The sequence below is a fragment of the Fundulus heteroclitus genome, chromosome 2, assembly GCF_011125445.2.
Source record: "Fundulus heteroclitus isolate FHET01 chromosome 2, MU-UCD_Fhet_4.1, whole genome shotgun sequence".
Lineage (NCBI taxonomy): Eukaryota > Metazoa > Chordata > Actinopteri > Cyprinodontiformes > Fundulidae > Fundulus > Fundulus heteroclitus.
The window spans coordinates 27,367,923-27,391,971 of NC_046362.1; the positions used below are offsets into that span (position 1 = coordinate 27,367,923).

Below are 24,049 nucleotides of genomic sequence, written 5' to 3' on the forward strand. Positions count from 1 at the left end.
GTTTGACAGCTGACAGTTGACCCAATGAACTCTCCCCCCGCCACCCCCTTTTCTGGTCCCTCATACTTCCGGCAAGATGTTTCCGGTTATCTGGACCAACACTCAAGCCCCAGCAACTGCACAGCATCCTGTCGAGTTTCTGACAGGATGTCAGGATATCAGCTATCAACCAGGACATGTGGTCCAGATTCTTGATATCGGTCTTTTTGGACAGGATGTGAGAAGTCTGACCAAGAGAAAAAAATGTCCGACAGGATGTTGGTTTGTTATTGAGGTCACTCAACACTATTCAACAGCAACCTCAGGTCATGAGGAGGAGATGTAGAGAAAACGCTTACCAAAGGAATGTGATGTCACGTCCTAGTTTTGAAATCTTTTAAAATTCTCTCTAGCAAATAACATTAAACTCTTTAAGAGAATCCTTGCCTCTTCATTTAAAAAGCCATGTGCAGTTAGCAAATTAAGACAACTGCTGAAACTCCCTCCTCCATTTGTTAACTGTTATCAAAAAATACTTCATACAGTAATCTGATTTATTAGATACAGAGCGACTATATTCACTAAATAAGTCGCTTTAATAAGGAACTCTTTTATTTGAAAGCAAAAGAGTATAGAGTGTTAAATATGAACAAACCACACTTTTCAGATTTCTGGAAAAATGTATCCTACAATTTATAATCTGTATTTACAGCTCTCTTTTCGTTTGTATATCATAATAATAAAATACTTTGAAATTACTGGTTACACTGCAGAAAGTTTAATTACATACCTCTTTATTTTTAAAGGGTTGACTTTTTGAACAGCTTCACTAGAGACTTGGTCTCGTTTCGTAAAAAAAAAAAAAAAAAAACAGAGCACTGTTGCCTTGAAACAAGAAGGTCCTGGGTTCAAACCCTGGATTCAACCTGCAAGGAGTTTGCATATTCTCCCTGTGCATGCATGGGTACCCCTTCTATGCACTATGCATGTCCCAAAACTTGACTCTTAGGTTAATTGGTTACTCTAAATTGGCCTTAGGGGTGTGTGTGCATGGTTGTTTGTCCTTTGTTGTCCTGTGATAACAAAGGACCTCACCTCTCGCCCAGTGACTGCTGAGATAGGCACCATAAGGTTCTAAAATCTGAAAGAGTCTCTAAAGAAGTGTGTATTTCATTTTACTATGTGTGCCTGAGTGAATAATCAAATAAGCAGTTGGGCAAAGATGTTAGTTATCTTGTGCAACAAATGACAGATGCAGCTTAAACCTGGGTGAGCCCTACATTTTGTTTCCCCAGTTCAAAAAGCCAACTATCTGAGGATTTCTTATAAACATCTTGCCGACATCTTGCCCACACACTCGTTGCAGACCAAAAGAGGTATTTAAATAACTGTGAGAAATAAAAAAAACTTTTTTAAACAAGCAGAAACCTTTTACGTGCTCAGAGCTTGCAATGATAAGACCAAACATTGCTAGAAATCAGACCATAGTTCTCTTCCCTAACACTCTCAGGCAACTCAAACTGGGCCAGATGATGCAGGAGCTTCCGAATGACATGCCCCTCAAACTGGGCTCTCCCAGGATCCCCAATCAGGACTTTGGTGCCGTGGGTTTTGATACAGCGGTCCAGCCATCTGTGAAGACTGTCGGTGAGGGCTTCATCATAGAACATGTCGCCAAGGAGGATCAAGTCGAAGTCGGTCGGGTCTGAACCAATCATGTTGTCTGTCACACAAACGGGCGGCTCCACGTTGTTCAGTTCACAATTCAACTTGGTCACAACAGCTGCAACTGTAACAGAAACAGGTATGTTTAGTCCTGCTACTGCAAAAAAGTTCGGCTGGGGCCTAAAACATCTAAACATTAAAGTATTGTGCTGCTCAGTAACTCAGGGGTAATGTCTATGTGTCTATATAAATTTACAAATTCTCAGTTATTCAGGTCATGGCAACTACAAATGCTTGTGAAAGAATGTAGTTTTTTATGGATCGGAAAATTGCAATCCAACCCATGGACATTTCCGATCCATAAACTGCGCTTTACTCTTGTGCTTTAATGTTTTCTGCTGGAAAATCTCCAGAGTCTCAGGCAGCTACTCTACTAGCTGGCTGCTAACTGTGGAAAGGATTTACTGAACGGAGCAGAGTTCCTCCAGCTCTCACAATGAGACCCACTTCTGGTCAAGAAATCCATTCTACAGTTTGAAGCCAGCTAACAGAGGTGCTGCATTGGAGCGTAGCACCATGGCTAACCGCCTTTTAATTACAGCACGCCCGCTGTGTGGAAATATGTTACACCAGAAACACTGCAAATCAAGAGCTCAACTTACCATCTCACCTCTCAAGCCGAGAGGTGAAAGTTCTGCAGCGACCTACACAACATACTTTAACATTCGAAAAAGCCCCCATTAAAGAACACTGAGATGCTTTAACCAGTGCCACAGACTCAGTTCAGATTGTGAGCCGCGTGGGCTGTCCGCGGTCTTCATAGTCATTGTTTTGACAAATTTATACATTCCCACACTTTCTGCTAATTTGACAAAGCAGGGGGTGTATATTATTGAGTTTAATGAGATAATTGAGCACCTAGCAACGCGTAGTCTCCACCAGGCAGCCACTGTACGACACTGTTTTTCTGACTTCTTTTGTGAGTTTACTAAATGCTTACATTAATACATATCATACTTTTTTCCACCCCAGTGTCCTGTCTAGCAATGTGGCAATAAGAATTGATGTCTTAATGCCAAATAGAGCTCGACAGATTTTACTTTCACAAGTGGAGCAATCAGCTTTGCCATAGTGCTCCGCTTGATTACATATCATACATATCATACTTGCCGGTAGAAAGGAGTTTATTACAGCTTTTTTAAAAAAACAAAAAAAATACAATAAGACAGTATCTAAAAAGTATCAGCAGATACCAAAATTCTGGTATCGGAGTTGGAAGTGAAAAACTGTGGATCCCCAAAAATAAGGAAGCCATAAATTATTTTGACATGGCTGATAGGCTCACGCATCTGTTCATCCGTAAGGCGGTTATATGTCTTAGGTCATTAGATGGTTAAAGCTGTTAAATTAACCCCTTACGTGGTCAACATAAGGGGTTCATTGTCTGAAAATGGTCGCTAGCATCTGATCATGTCAAAGGCCACATTTTTAAAATAGTGTAGAAGGCAGATAACACAATGACAAGAAGGAATCTTACTCACACATCAACCCAATGCCATGTTTTAACGAGGTCACAGAAGAGCCGGAATACATTTATTCAGATGCATAAGGTTAAGAGTTGCGCTAAGAGTTTTAGACATTAATTAAAAGCAAAGGTTAAAGTGTAGAATAAAAACGCTAAGAATATATTGATGCGGAGGAGTGTTGCAGAAGGCATGAAGTTGAATCTGGACAAAACAGGAAGTGAGTGCAGAGCAAAAGGTCAGAGACTGAGTGTTCTTGGACAATGTGTTGCACACAAGACAGCAGATGGGTAGAGTAAGATAAAGTAAGAAACCTTACTGTTGGGTCAGCAACCCCCCATCAAATAAGATGTAGGCTACTTGCAGTGATTATTATTATTATTATTGTCATTGCTGCTGTTATGATTATTATTATTGTTGTTATGTTTGAAAATCTTAAAAAAGCACATCGCTGCATGAAAAACAGATTCATTAGTTTCCCTGGGAACATCTTTTGTGTTCCATGTTTTGTGCTCTCCCATTGTCTTTTATTCATAGATATATTAAAAATGACTGATGTTAAGACTTTAAAGTTCACGACAACGCCAATCTATAAAGCTGCAGAGAAAATTACAGCAGTGTCCGCTGACATCCAGCCAGTGTAACACAGGCTGATGGCGTTGTTGTGATGGACAATGGTACCATCCCCGTTGAGAAACCCTACCCTAGAGGAAGAGTAAGTTTATAGATAAAGTTTTGTTGACAGGAAACATTTGGACAGAAGTGAAGTGTTTCACAGAGGTCAAAAGGTGAAGCAGTCGTAGAACTGCAGACAAGCAGTAGTAAACAATCTGTTGCTAGGGAAATGAACAATAATGAAGGTCCTGTGAAAAAGATCGTGACAACACCCCACCTGATAGAAATAGATAGTTGCACATTTCTACATAAATAAATACGTCCCTTTATAGTCTCACAGAGGGGACGTTCAAATTCGGAGCAGTGTGCTACTGATACTGAGTGGCCCATGATCACCAAAATTTCATAATGGTAACACATAATGAAAATAAAGATTCTTGATTCTCTTTTCAACATAAGTGGGTTAAAATGTATCCCCCCACCACCACCAGCGGCTGTGGTTATGCGTCTTTCTGACTATGCTGTAATAGCAGAAAGATATATGCACAACAACGGTGACAATTTTTCATAAGGATCTGCAGCCGTAGCTATGTTGACATGCACAAAATTTCACCATCGAATTAAAATGTATTCGGAACAAATAATTGGATTGTACCGTTTATATGGGCTCACAATCAATTAATCCGATCATAAAATACCACAGAAGAAATACTTCCGTCTTTGCTAAGCAAAAAATAGTAATTAAAGCAGTATTGTATGAGTTTGTTTGTCTTCCGAGGGCCCTGGCTGGACTTGCATGAGGTTCTAATTGTGGTTGAAACATTACGGAGTAAGCAACAATTTTGAGCTCTTTTATTTTTTCGAACAGAAAGGTTGTATCGGGAGCCCCGACAGTAGGGATGGGAATCAAAAACCGGTTCCTGTTCAGAACCGGTTCCGTGTGTTTCAATTCCATGGCACCGTTTGGCAGCTGGCTTAACGATTCTCTTTTCGATTCCGTCGTGTTGCGGCTCTGAGCAGCACAATGGTAGCACAGCGTTTTTTACGCAAGTTACGCACACGGCATTCAGTAAGCACGTTTGCGTAACTTGCGCACGACGTGACCAGGCTTAAAGCAAAAAAAATAAAAATAAAAAATGGCACCCCATCGGGGAAAGCGATCGATAGTCTGGCTTCATTTTAAGGAAGAGAAAGATGGGAACAAGGCACTTTGAGATTAATAAGCCACTGTCACAAGAAACTTACATTTTCTTGTATTCTAAACAACTCATCTACTGTATTTAAGTTTGTTCTTATATTCCTTTTTTATTTAAACAAAGATAAATGTTACTCCAGTTGCACATTTGCTGTGGACATCTTGACCTTGTGTCAAGACTCATATGGGCCCGTCTCATTCAGCGGTTCGATGATTTGGCCACAAGAGAAGAGACAGTGAATTCAGAGGCAAAAACAGTTTAACACATATGTATTACAATTTGGAATTCCAAAGTGGGAGACGACTTACAAGTTTTCATCACCGACGCAGATATCCTAATCTTATCCCAAAAATGCTCTCCGTGAGTTGTAAAAATGTGTCTCAGCGATTTACACTCGAAACAAGCTTTTTAACCCAGAGACGCCGCCAGAGGGGGCCGGACTAACCCCCCTTCGTGCAGCCTCCCAGCCTGAGTGCAGACGCTGAGTCTGGCTAAAACATGTGTTTCCTGACACTTGACCGTTAAATGTAATCTATTACCTTAGCTCGGTTCCTGGGAATTAACTGAAATAACATTGAGACCATGAGAAAGGGATTTTAAATACACTATCTGCTCAACAAGGCTCTCATAAATTCCCCGTTCCATTCCGTGGCTGGCACACGCTTGCTGAAGTCTGAATCCACCTTTGTGCTCTGTACACATTCTCATCTTTAGGTTACTGGATTAAGGGTTGATATCTGTATAACTTTAAATACACTATTATCATATAAGTGATTATATATTTCCATAACACTTGTTAGTTTGTAAGGTCGTGTGATAGTTAAGTAAACAAAGTTGATGCTCATTATCAAACTGTTTGTTCTCCTATTTCCCCAAATTGGAATTGAAAAGAGAATCGATAAGGAATCGAATCGTTCCACAGAACCGATAAGGGAATCGGAATCGTGAAAATCTTATCAATTCCCAACCCTACCCGACAGTTTTGCTTCCCGATGTATTTCCGCCACTCACCAATGTGGAAATATGGCACGTTTACATCAGGCGCACATGCGCACTCTGGTCAGTTTGCCACATTCAGAATAACTTCGGCCTGACAAGCGTTTATACGCACGTTGATCAGATTATGAATCAGCATAAACCCCACGTCTCATTCAGATTATAATTTCATTCTGATTGATCTTAATCTGATCATCATATTTCAATTGGCTTGTTTACATGACGTTTTTTTTATTCAGATCGGCTCTTTATTCCGATGACTTTTGTCCATGTAAATGTAGCTAGTCAGTCATTCTCAAACTTTTGATACTAAGTACCACCACAAAAAGTACTTTCATATTCAAAGGGCCTTCATTGTCAGTATAAAATAAAGGAGCATAGCCTTCACATAGGCACATAAAAGGTTTCAATAAAAGCCAAAAGACAATCTGTCACAAAAAGCCTTCATAAAATCCTAAATAATCCTATTTTGTCAGGATTTCTACAGTTATTTTTTATTTAAACTATATTTGTACACACTCAGACTTCCCCCACTAAAAAAGTACTAAGCTTATTTTTCTTTTTCCTTTTGCACAAATGTGCACAACAAAGGAAAGGTTATGTGTTAATTAGCAAACTATTCTTTTACAGCCACGGCCACGGACGGCTCAACCTGTCAGGTCATTGGAGCTTCCGTAGTTGGTCACACCGAGGCATTCCCATAGTGAAACACCTCACTCTGTTATCAAAGAACCAGGGATTACATTAAGTAACCCAACGATTGTGAGATTTCTTGTAAAAATTTATTCATTTTGATTTCAGTGTTCTATATCCATATTTATTTATTCACTCTGGTGGGTAAACCACAAGATATTTATTGACATCTGTATAACTGAATTAAAACACGGATTTCCGATTGCAGGCAATAAAACACACTAAAATATAAGAATAATATCCGTAATCAAAGCATACCGGGGTCGATGTCGTTGGCCACCACATGAGCAGCACAACACAGCTTTGCAGCAATAGACGAGGCTCCACAACCGCTCCCCAGATCCAGCACCGTTCTACCGCGACAAACATCAGGGTTGTCCAGGATGTACCTACCAGAAGGAGCGTTCAGATTAGTGAGGTCTACAGGGCACTACATTTGATTTATGGTGAGGATTGTGAGGGACCTTGAGAGCGCCTGTCCTCCTGGCCAGTAAATCGCCCAGTACGGGTCAGTGAAAGGCCAGAGTTCTGGTCTTTCTCTCCAGAACCTGCAGTTAGGGGTAAACAATCTCAGTTTTATCTCAGGCGTCAGGCTCCGTCCCACAACTACCTCCGTGTTCTCCGATATAAAACGTCTGATGCGCTCCTCTGACAGGCAGGATTCTGTGATGCGTCTGCTTGTTTGTGCCCGAAGCTCGAAAAATCCTTCAACATATCGGCAACATTTTGGTGCCGATAGAAATCCCAGCATAATTATATAAAAAAAAAAAACACACACACACACACACACACACACACACACAAAACTCTAACTCACATATCTAAATTCGAAAGGTTTCTCTTTGTATATAGTAAACATCACAAATGGCTTCGGCATGAAAGTTACTTTGTAACAACCGCTGCAGCAACCCCTAGAAAGTAAGTCAAAACTTTCGTTCCGCTCAGAAAGGTTCCGGTCGGCACGTCAACGCGTCCGCCATATTGTGAGTGGCAGATTCGTTTGGTCGTTAATCATAGCAGGTTAATGTTTCGTCTTTCTTTTTATGGCGATTTGCAAACGGCTTATAGGTGCATACCGCCACGTACTATACATTGGTGTGTAACATCATTAGCTTCCACTCCCTAAGTTATCTTTATTATTTTTGTGTTATGCATATAAATAAATAGTTAATTTATATTTGTACAGATTTTCTCTTTGTTCCCCTTTAATATCCCAGCATTCCTTCCAGACCCCATTCTTTTCATGGCTTTTTTACTACTACACGCAAACTCTCTTTTATTTCTGTGTATTTCACAGTTCAACAATATATGCTCTAGGTTTTCTTTTGCACCATATTCTATAAATATATTCACATTTATCATAGTCTTTCCTCCCAATCAAACACAATATGTCTTTAAGAGAAGTATGTCCTACCCCTAGTCTAACTATTGCTACTTCTGTGTAAATTTTAAGGTAATTGTAAAATGAGTTTCTAAGATATATATATTTGTTTTTACCCTTACATCGTTTAGCTTCCAATTGTTTTTCTTTTAAAAAAACCCTCATGTCCACTTTTGCCTAAGGATATAACCGTGGATGAATGGCACTGATTGGATTGAAATGTGATATTTTCTTATATATTCTATATATATTCCATTTCCCTAGAATATTGAGGTCTCCCAACAATTTTATCTGATATTTCTGAGGTTATATTTCCTTCCTTAGTACCTCTGACTTTTATCCAATAATTTAGTGGTAGTTTTACTTTTCTAGTTTCCAGTGGGGTCTCAACAGTCTCTACTAGTAGAGCATTAATGGTAATTATTTTTGTTGCACCTGTACACTCACATAATGCCCTGTACTGTAGTCTGTCTGCTTTTTGTAATGTTGTTTAAGCTGCAGCTCCATATATTATACTACCGCAATCTATTGATGACCTCATTAGTACCCTGTATATGTTTAGCAGTGGCTGGCTATTTGCACCCCAATTGTTTCCCGCAACAGCTTTCAAAAGGTTTATGACTTTTTTTTTTACATTTAGTTTCTAGTTGTTTCATATGGGTTTTCCATGTATATGTCAGGATGCAGCTTGTAGGCTGCAGTCTGAGCCTCGCTGCCTCTCTCCCTTCCCTGCGCTGATTGATTGATTCCACCTGTCTGTCTGCAATCAACCTCCAACTGTTCCCACTTGTTTCCACCCTTACTTATACTCACCTTAGTCTGTTCTTGCTCGCCGGTCCGTAGTGTTCACTCCTGCTCAGTTTCTGTCAGAATCCTGTGTCAGCTCAGATTTTTGTTACAGTCAGCCTGAAGACCTTTCTTCAACTTTGTTTTTGTTCAAGCCATTGCCTAAGACTCTGTTCAGCTCTGTTCCACTCAAGTTCTCAACTCCTGTGCTGTTCCACGTTCTCAAGTTCCTGTGCTGTTCCACGTTCTCAAGTTCCTGTGCTGTTCCACGTTCTCAAGTTCCTGTGCTGTTCCACGTTCTCAAGTTCATGTGCTGTTCCACGTTCTCAAGTTCTGCAACTGTTCCACGGTCTCAAGTTCTGCAACTGTTCCATGGTTTCAAGTTCTGCAACCGTTCTACGGTCTCAAGTTCTGCAGCTGTTCCACGGTCTCAAGTCCTCCGCTCCAGAGTTCCCTCCTGGTCAGTCACCCCACACCCCTCCTGTCAGTCAGCTTCTGCACCCTACATCTCCGTCAGTTAAAAGACTCTGGTTCCTTTCATCATCATCCACAATGTTCAATAAACTCACTTGCTCTCACAAGAACAAGTGAGCACACACAGAACTTGCTCTGTGTGTGCGTGCTGTGTCCGGGTTCAGGCTGACTGTAACAAAAAACTGAGCTCAGCTGACACAGGATTCTGGCAGAAACTGAGCAGGAGTGAACACTACAGACCGGCGAGCAAGAACAGACTAAGGTGAGTATAAGTGAGGATGGAAACAGGTGGGAACAGTTGGAGGTTGATTGCAGCCAGACAGGTGGAATCAATCAATCAGCGCAGGGAAGGGAGAGAGGCAGCGAGGCTCAGACTGCAGCCTACAAGCTGCATCCTGACAGCATATGAACTATCTAATCATAACCCCAAAAATGTTAATTATGTTACTGTTTCTAATGGCTATCCCTGTAATGTTATTTTCCCTAATTATTTTTTCTCTTATTTGTAATTAACATAATGCAGGACTTTCCCCTTCTCCATATGTTCCCATCATCTGCATAAAGTGCTGATTTTACTACTCCATTTGGATTTGAAAAAAATGTCATTGATCATAATGCTAAATAGCACTGGACTAGTTGAGGTCCCTTGGGATATTCCATTTTCTACATTAAATTATCTTCAATATTACTCCCCTATCTTTATTCTTATTTTTCTATTTAATGGAAAACTTTCTTTCCCATTATACATCCTGCTATTTATTCCTATCTGACTTAATTTTATGAACAGTCAATTTTTCTATAATGAGTCATATGCTTTTTCGATATCAAAAAATACTATAGTTTTTTCTATATCATTACTAATGCATCCACCCATCCATTACTAATGCATCCATTGTTGATTGCTCTGTTCTGAAGCCACATTGATTGGCATTAATTAGTTCTCTATGCCCAAGAACATATCCTGATCTAGGATTGGACGATATAGAAAAAAAACATATTGATAAAATAAAAATCATATTGATCGATATCGATAATTATCAACAAATTCAAAGCATACATTTTAAGTGCATCCGTAGCCATTTTATGCTTTTGCTTAGCGACCTATTTTTAGATACAGTACTCACAAACGCTGAATTCAAACTCAACCCTTTATTCAATTAACTTTTCACCAAAACTATGTTTTTAAAAAAGAAAAAAGAATACATCCTCTTTGAACCCTTCAAAAATGGCAGAGGTTGGTGACGGAGCGTTTTGGTCTATGTTTGTGATTGGTTGGGAGGATGTAATGACTGTAATATTAGCCTACATGGCTAAAATGCATACGGAAGGAAACTTTTATTCTATTGAACTTTTTATTTAGCCTTTTTTCAATCATCGATATACGTCTATTGATCGATATATATCGTTATTGAACTATCGTTCAATAACGATATATATCGTTCAAAATACTATATCCGGTGAAGCTTCTGGGAGTTAACGGAACATAGCATAGCATAATTTATCATCCGCTGGAGCTCGGTATCCTGTGCCTTTTAATGCTCAGGTTTATTTTATCTCACTGGAAATATTAACGCTTGGAGTGATCCGACCTAGCATACAATTTTTGACACAGCATTTCTAAGAAAAGCAAAAACATTTTCTCATAACCAATACTTGTAATGGCTGGTAATATATAATACACAGCTATTACTTTGCAAATGCTTCATAGTGAATCATTAATTGCACAGCACCATATGTGCAAATCTAGCATTGCCCTGTTTTCATGAGGAGCTCTGCACAGTGTTAGAAGTTTTGAGACTGATGTGAAGGAGGAGAGTTTTAATCCTGATAAGCTTCCAGGTGCAGGAGAGAAAACAAACGAACCAGTCACAGCAGGGCTGTAGTCCTCTCTACGTGATATAGAGTATGACTGCGATACCTCTGCAGAGCTCAGGGTTTAAATGCATCCTGTACGTATGCCATCCTATCCCAAAGGAATACAAAACCTAGTTGAAGCTAATTCATGCATTTGTTACTTTAAGGCTGGAACGTTGTAATTCTTTACTATAATAGTCTGACAAATAAATTGTTGCAGTATAAGCTCGGGTGAGAATGAAAAACAGATTATATTTCTCCAATTTTAATTTCTCTTCATTTGGGAGAGAGTTTAAAATTCTCAATTTCATAATAATTGTGGGAGATTTAAAAGAGGCCCAAAAATAGTTTTCATATGGAACAAAAACAAAACAAACAAAAGGATTGTGTCTTATAACCGAAGCGAGGGACTTTTATTAGTATATCCAGTTACAGCGTACTCAAATTAAATCAGACATCTCCATCGAAGATCCCGCAGTACAACTAGTCCTGGGCGTTCTTATAGTAGGTTGTGACGTATCCAGCCACACAACCTCCTGCAAGACTTTATAAGGCATCTTTCTCAGCAGTCATTAGGTTCGGCTCAGCTTGTTACTTCCATATTTGGAAGAATGTTTTCTCATTGCATCAGAGTAGCAGTTTCCACTGCATTAACTCTGGCCATTCTTGGACTTACCTTGGCAGAACTGTTTCCTCAAGACTTCAAGAAATTTCCTTCCTGCCTTTTGTTTTATGAACTTACAATTCCACCATATAATTAAGCTCCATCAAATGGTTCCTGGAGTTTCTATAAATAGAATTTGAGGAAGATTTTTTTTTACTTGACAGGCTCCTCTCCTGTGGAACCAACTCCCAAATTTTAGTCCATAAGGAAGACCACTGTGTAGTTTTAAGACTATGTTTTTAACCTTCCTTTTTGATAAAGCTCATATAAGAGTGATGTAGGTTATCCTGAGCTATGGCTGAAGTTATGCTGCAAGACTAGAGACTAAGGATGCTGATGGACATACTGACCAATTTTCCTCACTTTTTGTCTCACAAGTTTTAATTATGCATTTTATGCTTTTATTGTTACCAAAAAATGTATGTTCTCCTTTTTTTCCCCTTTGTGTGTGTCTTTCGACTTTGTAATTCCCGGACGTTTGAAGAGTTTGCATGTTTGGATTCAGGATACTTGGATTTCTACTTACTGGATTTGGTGGATTTTTGATGTATCAGCAAATACAATTTGTCCGATGTCGGCAGCCATTTGGCCTTGATCAGGCTGCCGGCTGCATATGACGTGCTTACTAAGGCGGGAACTGACAGATCTGGAAGGTGGAGGAGCAGAGCCGGAAAGCTGGATGTGCTGGTACGCAGACTGGCTTCGGTGGTTGAACTCAAGGGGAGATGGGAATGTGAAACGCGGAAAAGCCCAACAATTTGGAATATTGGATTTCACCATTTGGAGCCAGCAAAAGACTTAAAGCTGACAGGAAAGTCAGTGTTGCTTGTCTGATAACAAATAACATATTTGGACTATGCCTTCCCTATCTAATCACTCCTGGTTTGTTATGGTGAGAGAGCTCAGAACTCTCCCCTGCTCCCTCCTCCCCTGCTGACATCTGCGGATGCTTTCTGAACTGTTGGCCGGCTGATAACATCAAGGACAATGGCCTCTGGACAGCGTTCATGGAAATATAAACACTTTCACCCCAACAGAGACACATAACTGATGCTCATAAAAACTGATGAACTTTTGTACACGCAACTGGTCTCAAATGTTTACCTTCTGCTATATGTGTCTCGTCTTATTTGTGCTTTTTGTGCAAGAGGTTTTTGATATCTCAAACTGTATCCTGTCATAGGATAAAGTATGAGTTATGTTTTTTCCCTCCCACCTTCCTTTTTTTGTGGCCTCCATTTTTCCACAGAGTAATGGCAGCGCCCTGTGGGCACCGTGTAAGGTGGTGTCCTTGGCAGCAAGGCCTCAGTAAATCGTCTCCCCCTGAAATGTTTGTGATGGCGGTTGTACTGAAACAGAAATTTCTCTCTGGGATTATTAAAGTATTTCTGATTCTGATTCTGATTTATTGGGGTCATCAGTCAAATTCTGTCAAATTTGGTGGTGGTGTGGATCAAGTACTTATGTATTAAATAAATGAAGCAATAAGTGTCTTAGTGCAGACAGGATGAGTAGAAAATAGAATTATCATATTCAGCGAGGAGGATGTTGTCCATCTATAGCAGAAGAGAAACCAGACCTTTGATTCAACCCACACTGGTGAGTGGGGTAAAAAGGTCGAGGGGCCTTTGCAATGGTTGAAAAAAAGGAACAAGACCTCGAGCTCAACCGACCAAAGAGGAACTCGCTGCCTAGGGTAATGGTCAAACGGAGATGAGAGAGGTGATGCTGTTCAATGCAGGGGGAGGGTGTGAAGTGCTGCAACCTCCCAGCGGTTCTTTCACCAGATAAAGCAAAGGTAATTTGTGTACTCGTTGCTCAGTTCCTCTTCTCAGAAGACACGCGGTGCGGAGCAGAAGAGAAGAAGACCCAAGACGGAAGGACGATCGTTGAGCCAAAGGAAGAACACGGTACCCCTGTCTCTGAGAACCGCCGAGTCCGATTATCTATTTTTCGTGTTTTTCCACAATTCGGGGCCAACAATCTGCAAATCCTGTCAAGAAGAACTGCTGTGGTTTTGACCTGGTTGATGAGAAGATCCTAGATGTCCAGAAGATGTGAGTTGCACCCATGAGATGTCAGTTCTGAAGCTGAACCACTCGTCGAGCAGAAGAGACGGACCTCAGACACAGACATCAAGGCAAAGGGCTCCAGTCATGAGTCTTTGTGAATGGGGCATTAGTGGGACATCGGGGTTGCCATCAAGAGAAGGCACGTCGTATGGCTGAACAACTCCTTATCCAGCAATCAAAGACACTTTGGGATTCCATCTGGGGTTCGGGTCAGTTTGCTCCTCCAAATTTAAAATCCTCTCCTGAACGTATTAGTAAGCAGCCTTAGATAAGAGATAGGACGTTGATTAAATATTAATTTGTAATCTGTTAAATTGCTTAATGCTGTTTCTAATCCCCTGCTAAAGCATACTAATTAAAGAAGCATATAAAATTTTATTAGAAGTTGTGAACATTCTCTTATTGAGTCAACATTTTTCTGAGTTCTTCTATGATTGTAAAACAGTCATGGTGCGTGGTTCTAGAAATATTTTGGAGGTCTTAAAAGGTTACCTGTACCCCAAACTTTAAAACAACACCCTTAGGGACTTTTGAGTCTTTAAAAAAATACTGATCGTGTAACAAGTGCCGATTTATAGATGAAGGAGCCACCGTTAACTAGGGCGGTGGTCGGGAAACAGGTGGCTTCAGGCTACTAGGCTGCCTGACCTGTCCACTGCAGAAGGGTGTGGCCCTAGGATGGAGGTGGTTAGTAGATCAGTCGTATCCTACTTATCTAGCTGAAAAAGGTCTCACAGGAATTCTAATCAGGGTAATGCTCGTTAGATTCAGAGGTCTTTAGAACCCCAGCTAGTCTGAGCTTTAACCCAAAATAGAAAGGATGTGGGAAGTGGGGTTTTAGTTCAAAGCCGTAATCGTCAGTGGACAGGTCTCTACAGCTCCTCAGAGAGTTATCCATGCCTCCTGCCCCTGAGGAACCTCTCTAAGGGTTCTCCTTGCCTCCTAGCCGACCTTTTGAAAAGGTTCTTTGTGGGTTTTCCCAAAGCAGCCTTCTAGGGTTCTTCCATCTACAGTCTCCGCCTTCCCAGCATGAGTCTCTAAAGTCTGTCTTTTTTGAATCCACCAACCCCCGATGGTCTGAATTTATATAACAATCATGTTGGACCAATATTTTAAATATCTGAATATTTTATGGCATCGACACGACAGTCTCAACATCATCTCTTTATGAGGACATATTTAGAATTGTTCATTGTGTAACGTTTTCCATCAATCATCCACAGACCATGGCTGCTTGTCTTTAGCCCAATGCAACGTTTTTTTTCCCCTTCTGTTTTGCTTAACAACGGACCATCCACTGTCTCCACATGCTCGTTCAGGAGGAGTGATTTCTTCATTTGGTGATTTGATGCCATCAGCCGGGTTCATTTGGATTGAAAACTGTTTACCAAGTGGAATAATAATCTCAATTTGACCCCATTGTTTTATAACTAGGACTGAACTGTAGTGTATGTAATAGAATTTGAATCTATTTGTATGATTGGATTTATGGATTATATATTTCTGTATGTAAATGTGATCCCCACCCCCCTTTCTTTCTTGTAAAGTGCTGTCATGGAGACAGAGACCCGTCTTTATTGAAGGCAAAACAGCATTCAAGGTACATTATTCCCCAAATGCACTCCTAGTAAGACAAACCTTGTGTCTTTATAGGAAACAAATGTACACAAACAGGATGAGCCTCTGTGATTAACAAACAAAGAGCCTCATGTGACATGTCACGACTCCATCTTGACTCCTGACCTTTAACCTCTCCTACAACCTGGGGAGGACCCAGTTCTCCCCACCCACTCTAAATTACCATCATCCCCCACACTGTGATAATAAAGTTCTAAGAATGCTTTACGACCGTCTAAGCAAACACTGAGCAACTGAACTCTGATTAACCTTACGTCTCCGCAAACACAGGCTGTAGACTACGCGTGCCATTCTGTGACATGTTTTGCATAAGGTTTAAAATTAGAAGTAGAGTAGAAAATATTCCACTGCTGCAGTGGAATCCTGCAGTGCCTTGAGACATTTGTTGTGATGCTATATAAATAAACACAATAGTGGGTTTACACAATCACTTCTTCCTTCAGATGATTTCTCAGTTTAACAAAAGTGCTGAATCTTATTTTCCCCATTTGGCCTTTCAGGTCTCTATTTGTGTATTTTGTTTCCAAGGACTACCACTGGCTGACTGGAAACACCCAAAATCTCTTCCCACACTGTTGACGTACCCTGTTGAATTACATCCATTAACCTTTCCGTGTTTCAGCTGGAAACTATTTTGTTGCAGACATGCTTAGTATCGATCAGCCTGTTGCAAAAGCTAATTCAGCTCGGCAAACACATCCTGTCATTTGCAGACAAATTTGTACAATTCTGCTTTAGCGGGTAATTGTTTTACAAATGGAAATTAACCTGGAGTAATTCCATACAATTTTATTCTGTTTGACCTAAAAAATATTACAATCGACCACAATTTCATTTAAAAATTTTGTGATTTGTGCCCGATTATTTTGCACCTTCAAAAACCTCTTAAATGGCCATCAGATCAAAAAACTCTGTCAGACGGACATGAATAGTTGGTTAACAACTTTTGGTAAACTCCGGAGAGATTTACTGCTAACATGATTGTGGATTGGAGACTGCTGTGCTGATGAGCTGGCCTGGCACCAGGTGAAGCAATCCCTATCTCAACCACCAGGTGGTGTTATTACACAGTAGAAGAAATAGAGCCAGGAAGGAAAGTATATGAAAAAAGGAGAGATCAGAATCAGCTTATTTGCCAAGTTTCTGCACACAAACAAGGAATTTGACTTTGGTTCCACTCTGCTCTCAATTAAAAAATTAAAATATATATACATAATAAGGGAAATAAACATAAACCTTATTTTTTTGTAAATATGTACATTGTTGTGTTGTGTTTTTACAATAGAAAAATAGCGTAGAATAGAAATACATTTATTGTCCCATAATGGGGAAATTCGGACATAATAGGGGCCGAGACACATAGACTGAATACACAAGAATTGCACACTAATTAAATGATACGATTTTTAAATAAACAAATTTCAAGTTAAGTTGTAAAGCAGAACATAATTAATCTATTACAATTGATAAAAAAACACATTTTGCAATTATTAATTGTTATAATGGGATATTTGGGTGTAAATGCATACATTGTGTAAATAAATGAAGTATTCAAGTTAAACAGAGGATAGACAGCAGCTGATTTACAGAACGATGAGACACTATCCATTATACATGATTGTACAAGTGAACACCTCAGAGAAGCTAAAAACGTGTGCAAATGAACATTAGCATCTGAGAGACAGCATAAACGATTCTTGATCAGATCAAAAATCCTTGGAACCAGTCGCAAGTTTGTGAAAACTTATTGAGTCTGTTGCGAACAGCAACAGACTTTCCTAAAGTCTAGCAGCAGCTGGGAGGAAAGACATGGTTGAATTAGTGCAAACATGCATGGCTTTGATCTGGGCATGCTGACTGAGCACAGAGCTGAAGGTAAAGGTCTAAACAGGGGTTGTCCAGGATGTGTGAGGTCTGCAGAGATTTTTGCTGACCCCGAACCTGTTCAATCACTGGATGGAAGAAAGGTCAGCCCCGATTTTCCTCTCTGCAGCCTTAATTGTTTGCTGTAGATTGATGTGTCCTGTTTAGTGGATGAGCCAAAGCAAACAATGATGGATGAACACAGACCAGACTGAATAACGGCAGTGTAGAACACAACCCACAGCTTGAATGTTGTGCGTCTTCTGAACGTCTGTGGACCATCTCAGGCACCGAGAGACGGTGGTTCCTACAAACTGGAAGTGATCCACATTGGACATTGTTGTTGAGGATGGTCAGGGGAGGCACTGTGGTGGGTGTTCTCCTGATGTCCATCCTCATCTCAATTGTCTTGTGTGGGTTAAGTTCTTTGTGGTTCTGACTGCACCAGTGTACCAGCCAATCCACCTCCTGTCTGTATTCAGACTCATCATGTTCCTCGATCAGACCAGTAACAGTGGTGTCAACTGCAAACTTCAGGAGTTCCACACATGGGTCCACTGAGGTGCAGCCGTATTTGTACAGAGGGCTGTGGAGTGGGGAGTGATAACACAAGTGGAATTCTGGGGCTGATGATTCTTGTGTGGGAGAAGATGCTCCCCAGTCTTGCAGTGAGGAAGCTGGTGGAGGTTGGCACAGACATCCTTTGCAGGGCAAAGGATGTCTGGGTTGATGGTACTGAATGCTAAGCTGAAGTCCACAAATGGGATCCTGGCTATATGCCCCTGGATGTAGTCCCAAACTGACTGTGTCATCTGCTAATTTATTTGACCTGTAAACACACAGCGGGGCATCATACAGGGGGGCCTCTGATCAGATGCTTGAACATCAGTTGCCCAAAGGAATTATTATCCACAGGTGACAGATCTATAGTCACTTAGCCCCATTATGGTCCATTTCTTGGGGACTGGGACAATTGTGGTGTGTTGGAAGCATGAGGGAACCTCACACAACTCCAGAAGATCAGAGCTATGATAGGGGGCTAGTTGGTCATTGGGGGAGACATTGTCGGGTCAGGGAGCTTTCCTGTTCTTCTGAAGCTGAAAGCCTATTTACACATACCTCCAAGATCTTAAATCCATGGCAACGGATTTGAAGAGAGGAGGCTGGTTCGCGCCTGGAAAGCTTTTATGTCACTGTGAGATGTTCACATGTTGTTGGGATGTATGAATGCCCGCTTTTCAAACCTGCAGGAGTAGCTGTTAAGGACATCTAACCTAAAAATCAGAGACAATCAATCAAAAAAATATTTTGATGACTAAAATACACAAGTGAAATCATTCTAAAAATAACATTGACATAAACTGTTGTTTAAAACAAGAATAATACTGTGAATGGTAATATGTGTAGCTTTGCAGCCTGAAAGCCATAGATCCCAGTATTTTGTCTATGAGCTTTAAAAAAAAATTGTAGATAATAATTACAAAATTAGAAACATCTAATATCATCAAATGTTAACAAATGCATTCTTATAGCGCTAGTTGCAGAAATTGTATGACATTATTTTAGACACATAAATTTTTTTGTGTAAATTCTTATATTTTCCCTAGATGTCTTTAGTTGTGTAAACCGGATGTTAAAACGTTCAGTTTGACGTTACTTTTTTGTGTGTTCTACTTCTATGGTTTGTCTGCTTTTATTTACAAAATGGTTCGATGTAAAAGGGGTCAAACCAGAACAGAGTTAGTTACCAGTCTGAACCCATCTGGCCCCAGAGAAAAAAAGAACTATTCAGTATTAAAGCAGCGTGGGCTAAATGTGGTCAGTATCAAGTCAGATAAGGCCAGTGTCAGGAAAAAAATAAATCCCTCCTTTCCTCCCAACTTGGGAACTTTAATTAAAACAACTTTCTGTCCTTGATGCAGCTTCTTGATGTCGACAGTAGAATAACAAGTTTCAAGAAACTTAGTAAAAACTGCTGCTCAGTCAGATTAATTTAAAACAAGAGTGTTGTTAAAAGGCCGTTTTGACTGTGTTATATTTACACATTTTATTATGACTACCTCTTCTGTGTTTTCACATTCCTAGGAGATCTGTAACCATCTCATCTCATCTCATGGTCCCATCACAATTCAATGTCACAGGTTGCAAAGAAGAAAAAAACAAAAAACGACCATGCTTAAGTGAGCTTTTTATTCAGTCTCATGACCCCCAAACATAACCTGACAACAGCCAGCTGCATGTATCGCTCCGCCTAGCTCCAGTGGAGCTAGGCGGAGCGATACAGCTGCATGTATCGCTCCGCCTAGCTCCAGTGGAGCTAGGCGGAGCGATACATGCATCTGGCTGTTGTCAGGTTACCCCAAACATCCATATACACATTTTACATGACCACCAGAATACCTATGAAATATCTCATTTTGTTTTTTTCTGCTTGGTTTGTAAAAACAAAACAAAATAAAAAACAAACCCAAAAATACAACCTTTTTTTACCACCATAAATAAATGTTAAAAGTGGTGAAACGTTCATGAGGAACAAACTTTACTTTAAGCATCTACACTTTCAATAAACTGGATCAAAGCGATCATTTCCTGAATTCATTTTCCTTCTTTTATTTTCAATAAATGCAACCGTGAAACAATTAAATGACACACTTGAGCTAAAGCTTCCATTTACAGACTGATTGAAAGACACGTTTCACTAAGTCATAACTCTAATTTCACAACGATATCTTCTCCCACTAAATGTTTTTATCTCCGCTTATGCTAATTAACAAATTAGCATGCTTCTGAGGAATACTGCTCTTTGTGCAAGAATGAGCTCAGTAATAACCTCACAAGAACAAGGGGTCCATCTGTGCTCATATAGGCAAAAGATCATAATATTGCACATTAGTCTATGATGAGAAACAATTCCTTCAGATGTCATATTGAATTTTTCAGCTTTTGTTCAATTGCTTTTATTGGCTTGAGGTAATTCTTCAGAGTGAAGTTAAATTAAATCAACTTGTTTGCAGAAAGTAGTAAAGTAGCTCATTTGTCAGTTGATGGTTTGGTAATATTAAACTAATTAAATCACACCATCTGGAAGCTTGTAGGTAAAGAGGTCCACTCAGGATAGAAAAATCTAGTCCATGTTTAAAGTTGGTGCTCTCTAAAGAGATTTATTTTACTTTTAAAGAGGGTTACAATGGGAAAAAAACACAAAAGGGGCGATTTGCAAACACTGGTAGCTCCAGATGTAGTTCCCTGTCTGGTTTGGATTGCAGAATCAAATGTTATAGCGAACAGAGCATGAATCCGAGCAAATTGGGCCACATGAGAGCCCAAAAAGTTTTCCCATGGTGGTAATGGGAAAACATTGGAAAATATAAGTAACAATAGTTTGGAGAACCACTGTTAGAAGCAATAACTTCAAGCATTTTTCTTTCTGCATGACTTTATCAGTCACTCACGTCATTGTGGGATTATATTTTGGTTCGCTCTTCTTTATGTCATAAATGAAAGTTCATTGAAGTTTTCAGATATTTGTTTATGCACAGCCCTCTTGAGGACGATTCAAGGCCTTGCCACATCTTGATTGTTTTCTTTTTCTGTCCTACTGTTGTAAAAATGCTGATGCTTTTGGGATCATTGTCCTGATTAGTTGCACAAATCATCCCCCATTTGACAATACTTTGTTAAATAGAGAAGTTCATGGTTGTTACTGTTACTGCAAGCTGCCTAAACCCAACCTAAAATCAATAGTTTTATGTTTCTTCCATCTGAACAAAGGCTTCAGATCCATAAGTTTTGCTCTAGTAGCTTTCACCAAGTAGAACAAAATAAAACTGTAGCTGTTACATCCTGATCAAACTTTTATCACCCACTTTTGCTTCAAATTTTCCTAATTTACTGATTATGTAGTTTATCTAATTGTTGCCTGCGGAGTGTAAGGACAGATAGCTCATGACTGCAGACCAAATCTACCAATAGGAACAAATAAAACAAGTTGAACTTGCATTTCAGATTTGCTTGGATGTCCACTACTGGGAAGATTAACAGTGGACTTAAATGTTCTGAAAATTACCTTTTCCATATTTGAGGAGCAACAGAAGTTGCTCCTCCAAGGTCATCCCTGTTGTCTCGTCACCTTTGCAGTATGTTAACATACAACTCCAGACAAACACCTCCAGTCTAGTAAACTGCCAAAACTCCTGCTTTTTACAAATTAATCAAGCACATTTGATTGGGGGCAACTGCCCTCCCTCTGAAATCCTATCCAAACAGTAATTGTGTACTTAGTTCTTTCTCCTTCTTATAACTATAACTGATAATGTTTTTCCTTAAAAATGAATAAATAAGAGAGGCAAAGTCTTTCTCCAGTGAATCTTGCCTGTAAACGCGCATGCACGCAAAAATCCATCTGAAAGAACAACAGTGCTGTTGTGGACTGTTTTCTGTCAATGCATCTGTTGTTTTTACTGGTGTGGAAATCTGCTCTTCACATATATATGATATTCATCAAATAAATTATTTTAATAATGTTTTTTTTTTTTTGACAAACATGATGATTTGTTATCTCCTTGAAAGGTACTGGCCATTTCCCACCTTCCATGTTTGGTACCTTTGCAATTTTGCTCCGTTTCCAACTGGCAAACAGCAGGTGGCAAATTGAGCTGTCTGCTGTGTGATGTTTTGTATCAATAATGCATCATTTTGTACCTCCCGTGGGGAAGTTTCGCAACAACTTTGCCAGCCAATGTTTCAAAATAATTTAATCTGTAAGAAAATATGGTTTTATGGCCCGAATGAATAATATTTCCCAGCACAACATTGAGTTATTTTAGCCCAAACTCAAATGATAACCAAACTAAATGTAATGATTGTGGTGTTACAACCCTCAGATTGAAGGTCAAGGAGGAACAGGGTGTATCACAATACGTATAGAGTAAATCCACAACCCTACAATTTAAAACTACTGAACCAAATCCCAGTTTATTGTAAAAGTGGCTTATTTTAACATATGCAGAGTTTCTCACATGATAGGAGGGAAGCAAGAAGCTTTGGGGTCTCCAGGGCCAAAACAACACACAAAAGTACCCCCTTCTGACTGAAAACAAAACAATTCCTGCCTAACAAAATAAAAGAACAATACCCAAGATTCCTGGCTTGCCACAGAACAGGAAAACAAAAACTAATTCAAAGAAAATGACAGAGAACATCTACCAAACATCCCATCTGGAAAAAAAGATATCTTAAACAAAACAGCTAACCGAAACAAACATGTCCAACTACAGAATTGGTCCCAGACACCTACTGAACAGGACCAAACTTCATGGTCAACCAAATCACAGAGGGGAAGGGATGTGGCGCTGGATAACTGAGGCTTTTATGCGATCCACTGATGAGGAGGAAGGGACTCTAGCTGTGTGTCAGAATGTGACAGCAGGCCAAACAAACAGGAGAGGAAGAGAAAGAAACAAGCGAGAGAGTCCCTAGAGGTCAGTGGTTGTAACAGGTGCTAAAATATAATATGAAATGAAATAATCTGTAAGATTTTAGCACTTTAATGACGATTGGTCTATCATAATTACATTTAAAATGAGCAAATTTAAGTTACTTATTATTCAGTTGGGTATGACATGGAAGTAGTGACAAATGGTAACGTTTAGATAGAAATTGAGGTATGACTTGGGAAAGGGACATATTGTCCCAAGGCCTTCTTGACTGATAGCGCTAGGTTAAATCAGTTGCTGTGAAACATTAAATGCTATGCAACAAAATAAAGTCAAATGATATGTAACAAAGATGGTCTTAGTAGAGTATAGAGAGAAAAGTACGATGGCTCTGAAGTGCAAACCACCCCAACAAATCTTTTATGTTTTCAGATTAAGGTAATTGTGTTTTTTAAGATGTAGTGGGTTTGAAAATGTACATTTTTAGATGTTGTGCATTTAGTTTGTTGTCCTATTTTTAAATATGTTGTTTTCATTATGTTATTGTGTATTTTAATATTTTGTTGTGTTTTTTAATTTGTACTTGTTTCAAGGTAATGTTGTTTTGGTTGTTATGTTTTTGTTATTTGTACATGTATTTAGTTAATATATTTTTTTAAGATGTTTCTCAATATGTTTTTGTGTTTTTTTTTTAATTCATAGTGGTGTTTAGAGATTTGTTGATGTGGTTTTGCACTTCAGGGCCACCGTAGAAAGGGGAAGTTTATATAGAAAGACAAAGCGTCTTTAGATTTCATCTGTGGAATAAAAGCAGCCTTTATTAAAAAATAAAAAATAAAAAAAAATAAAAAAAAAGGTTTTAGGCAGCACACACAGCGGAAGCTGCTGCTCACTTGACAGTTTCAGACTCAGAAAAAAATGCCACAGCAAAAAAGAATAAAAGCAAACCGTTTCTCCTGAAAGGCTGGCGTTTGAAAGGCATCTGTAAGATGTGAAGCAGTAGGAGGCAGCACTGGTGAATGACAGAGAAAATAAGCAGGGTGGCACCAATAGATGGAGTTCACACAGAAGCAGCCGGAGTCTCTCTTAAAACTCACTGCATCAACCAGATTGAGTGAGCAGCCGGCGACCGTGGTTAATATCTCAGAGGAGTGTTTGGAAAGAGGGACGGTGCTCAGTGTGCCGCTCGAGCTGAAAGGATTGTTTGTGCTGAGA

General features: G+C 39.6%; 1 protein-coding gene across 2 annotated transcripts; it reads right to left on the reverse strand.

Annotated features, from left to right (window-relative positions):
* Positions 1-655: 655 nt before the first annotated feature.
* Positions 656-7,573, reverse strand: etfbkmt (electron transfer flavoprotein subunit beta lysine methyltransferase). 2 transcript variants are annotated; one of them, XM_021310645.2, is made up of 4 exons: positions 7,485-7,573; positions 7,132-7,215; positions 6,926-7,056; positions 656-1,768 (listed from the first exon to the last, which is right to left on the reverse strand). In XM_021310645.2, coding segments are annotated over exons 1-4 (567 nt in total). In that variant the 5' UTR covers positions 7,487-7,573; the 3' UTR covers positions 656-1,418. The 2 variants fall into 2 exon arrangements, with proteins under 2 accessions (XP_021166320.2, XP_012708074.2); XM_012852620.3 differs by lacking the exon at positions 7,485-7,573 and having other exon boundaries at positions 7,132-7,430.
* Between the last annotated feature and the right edge of the window lie 16,476 nt (positions 7,574-24,049).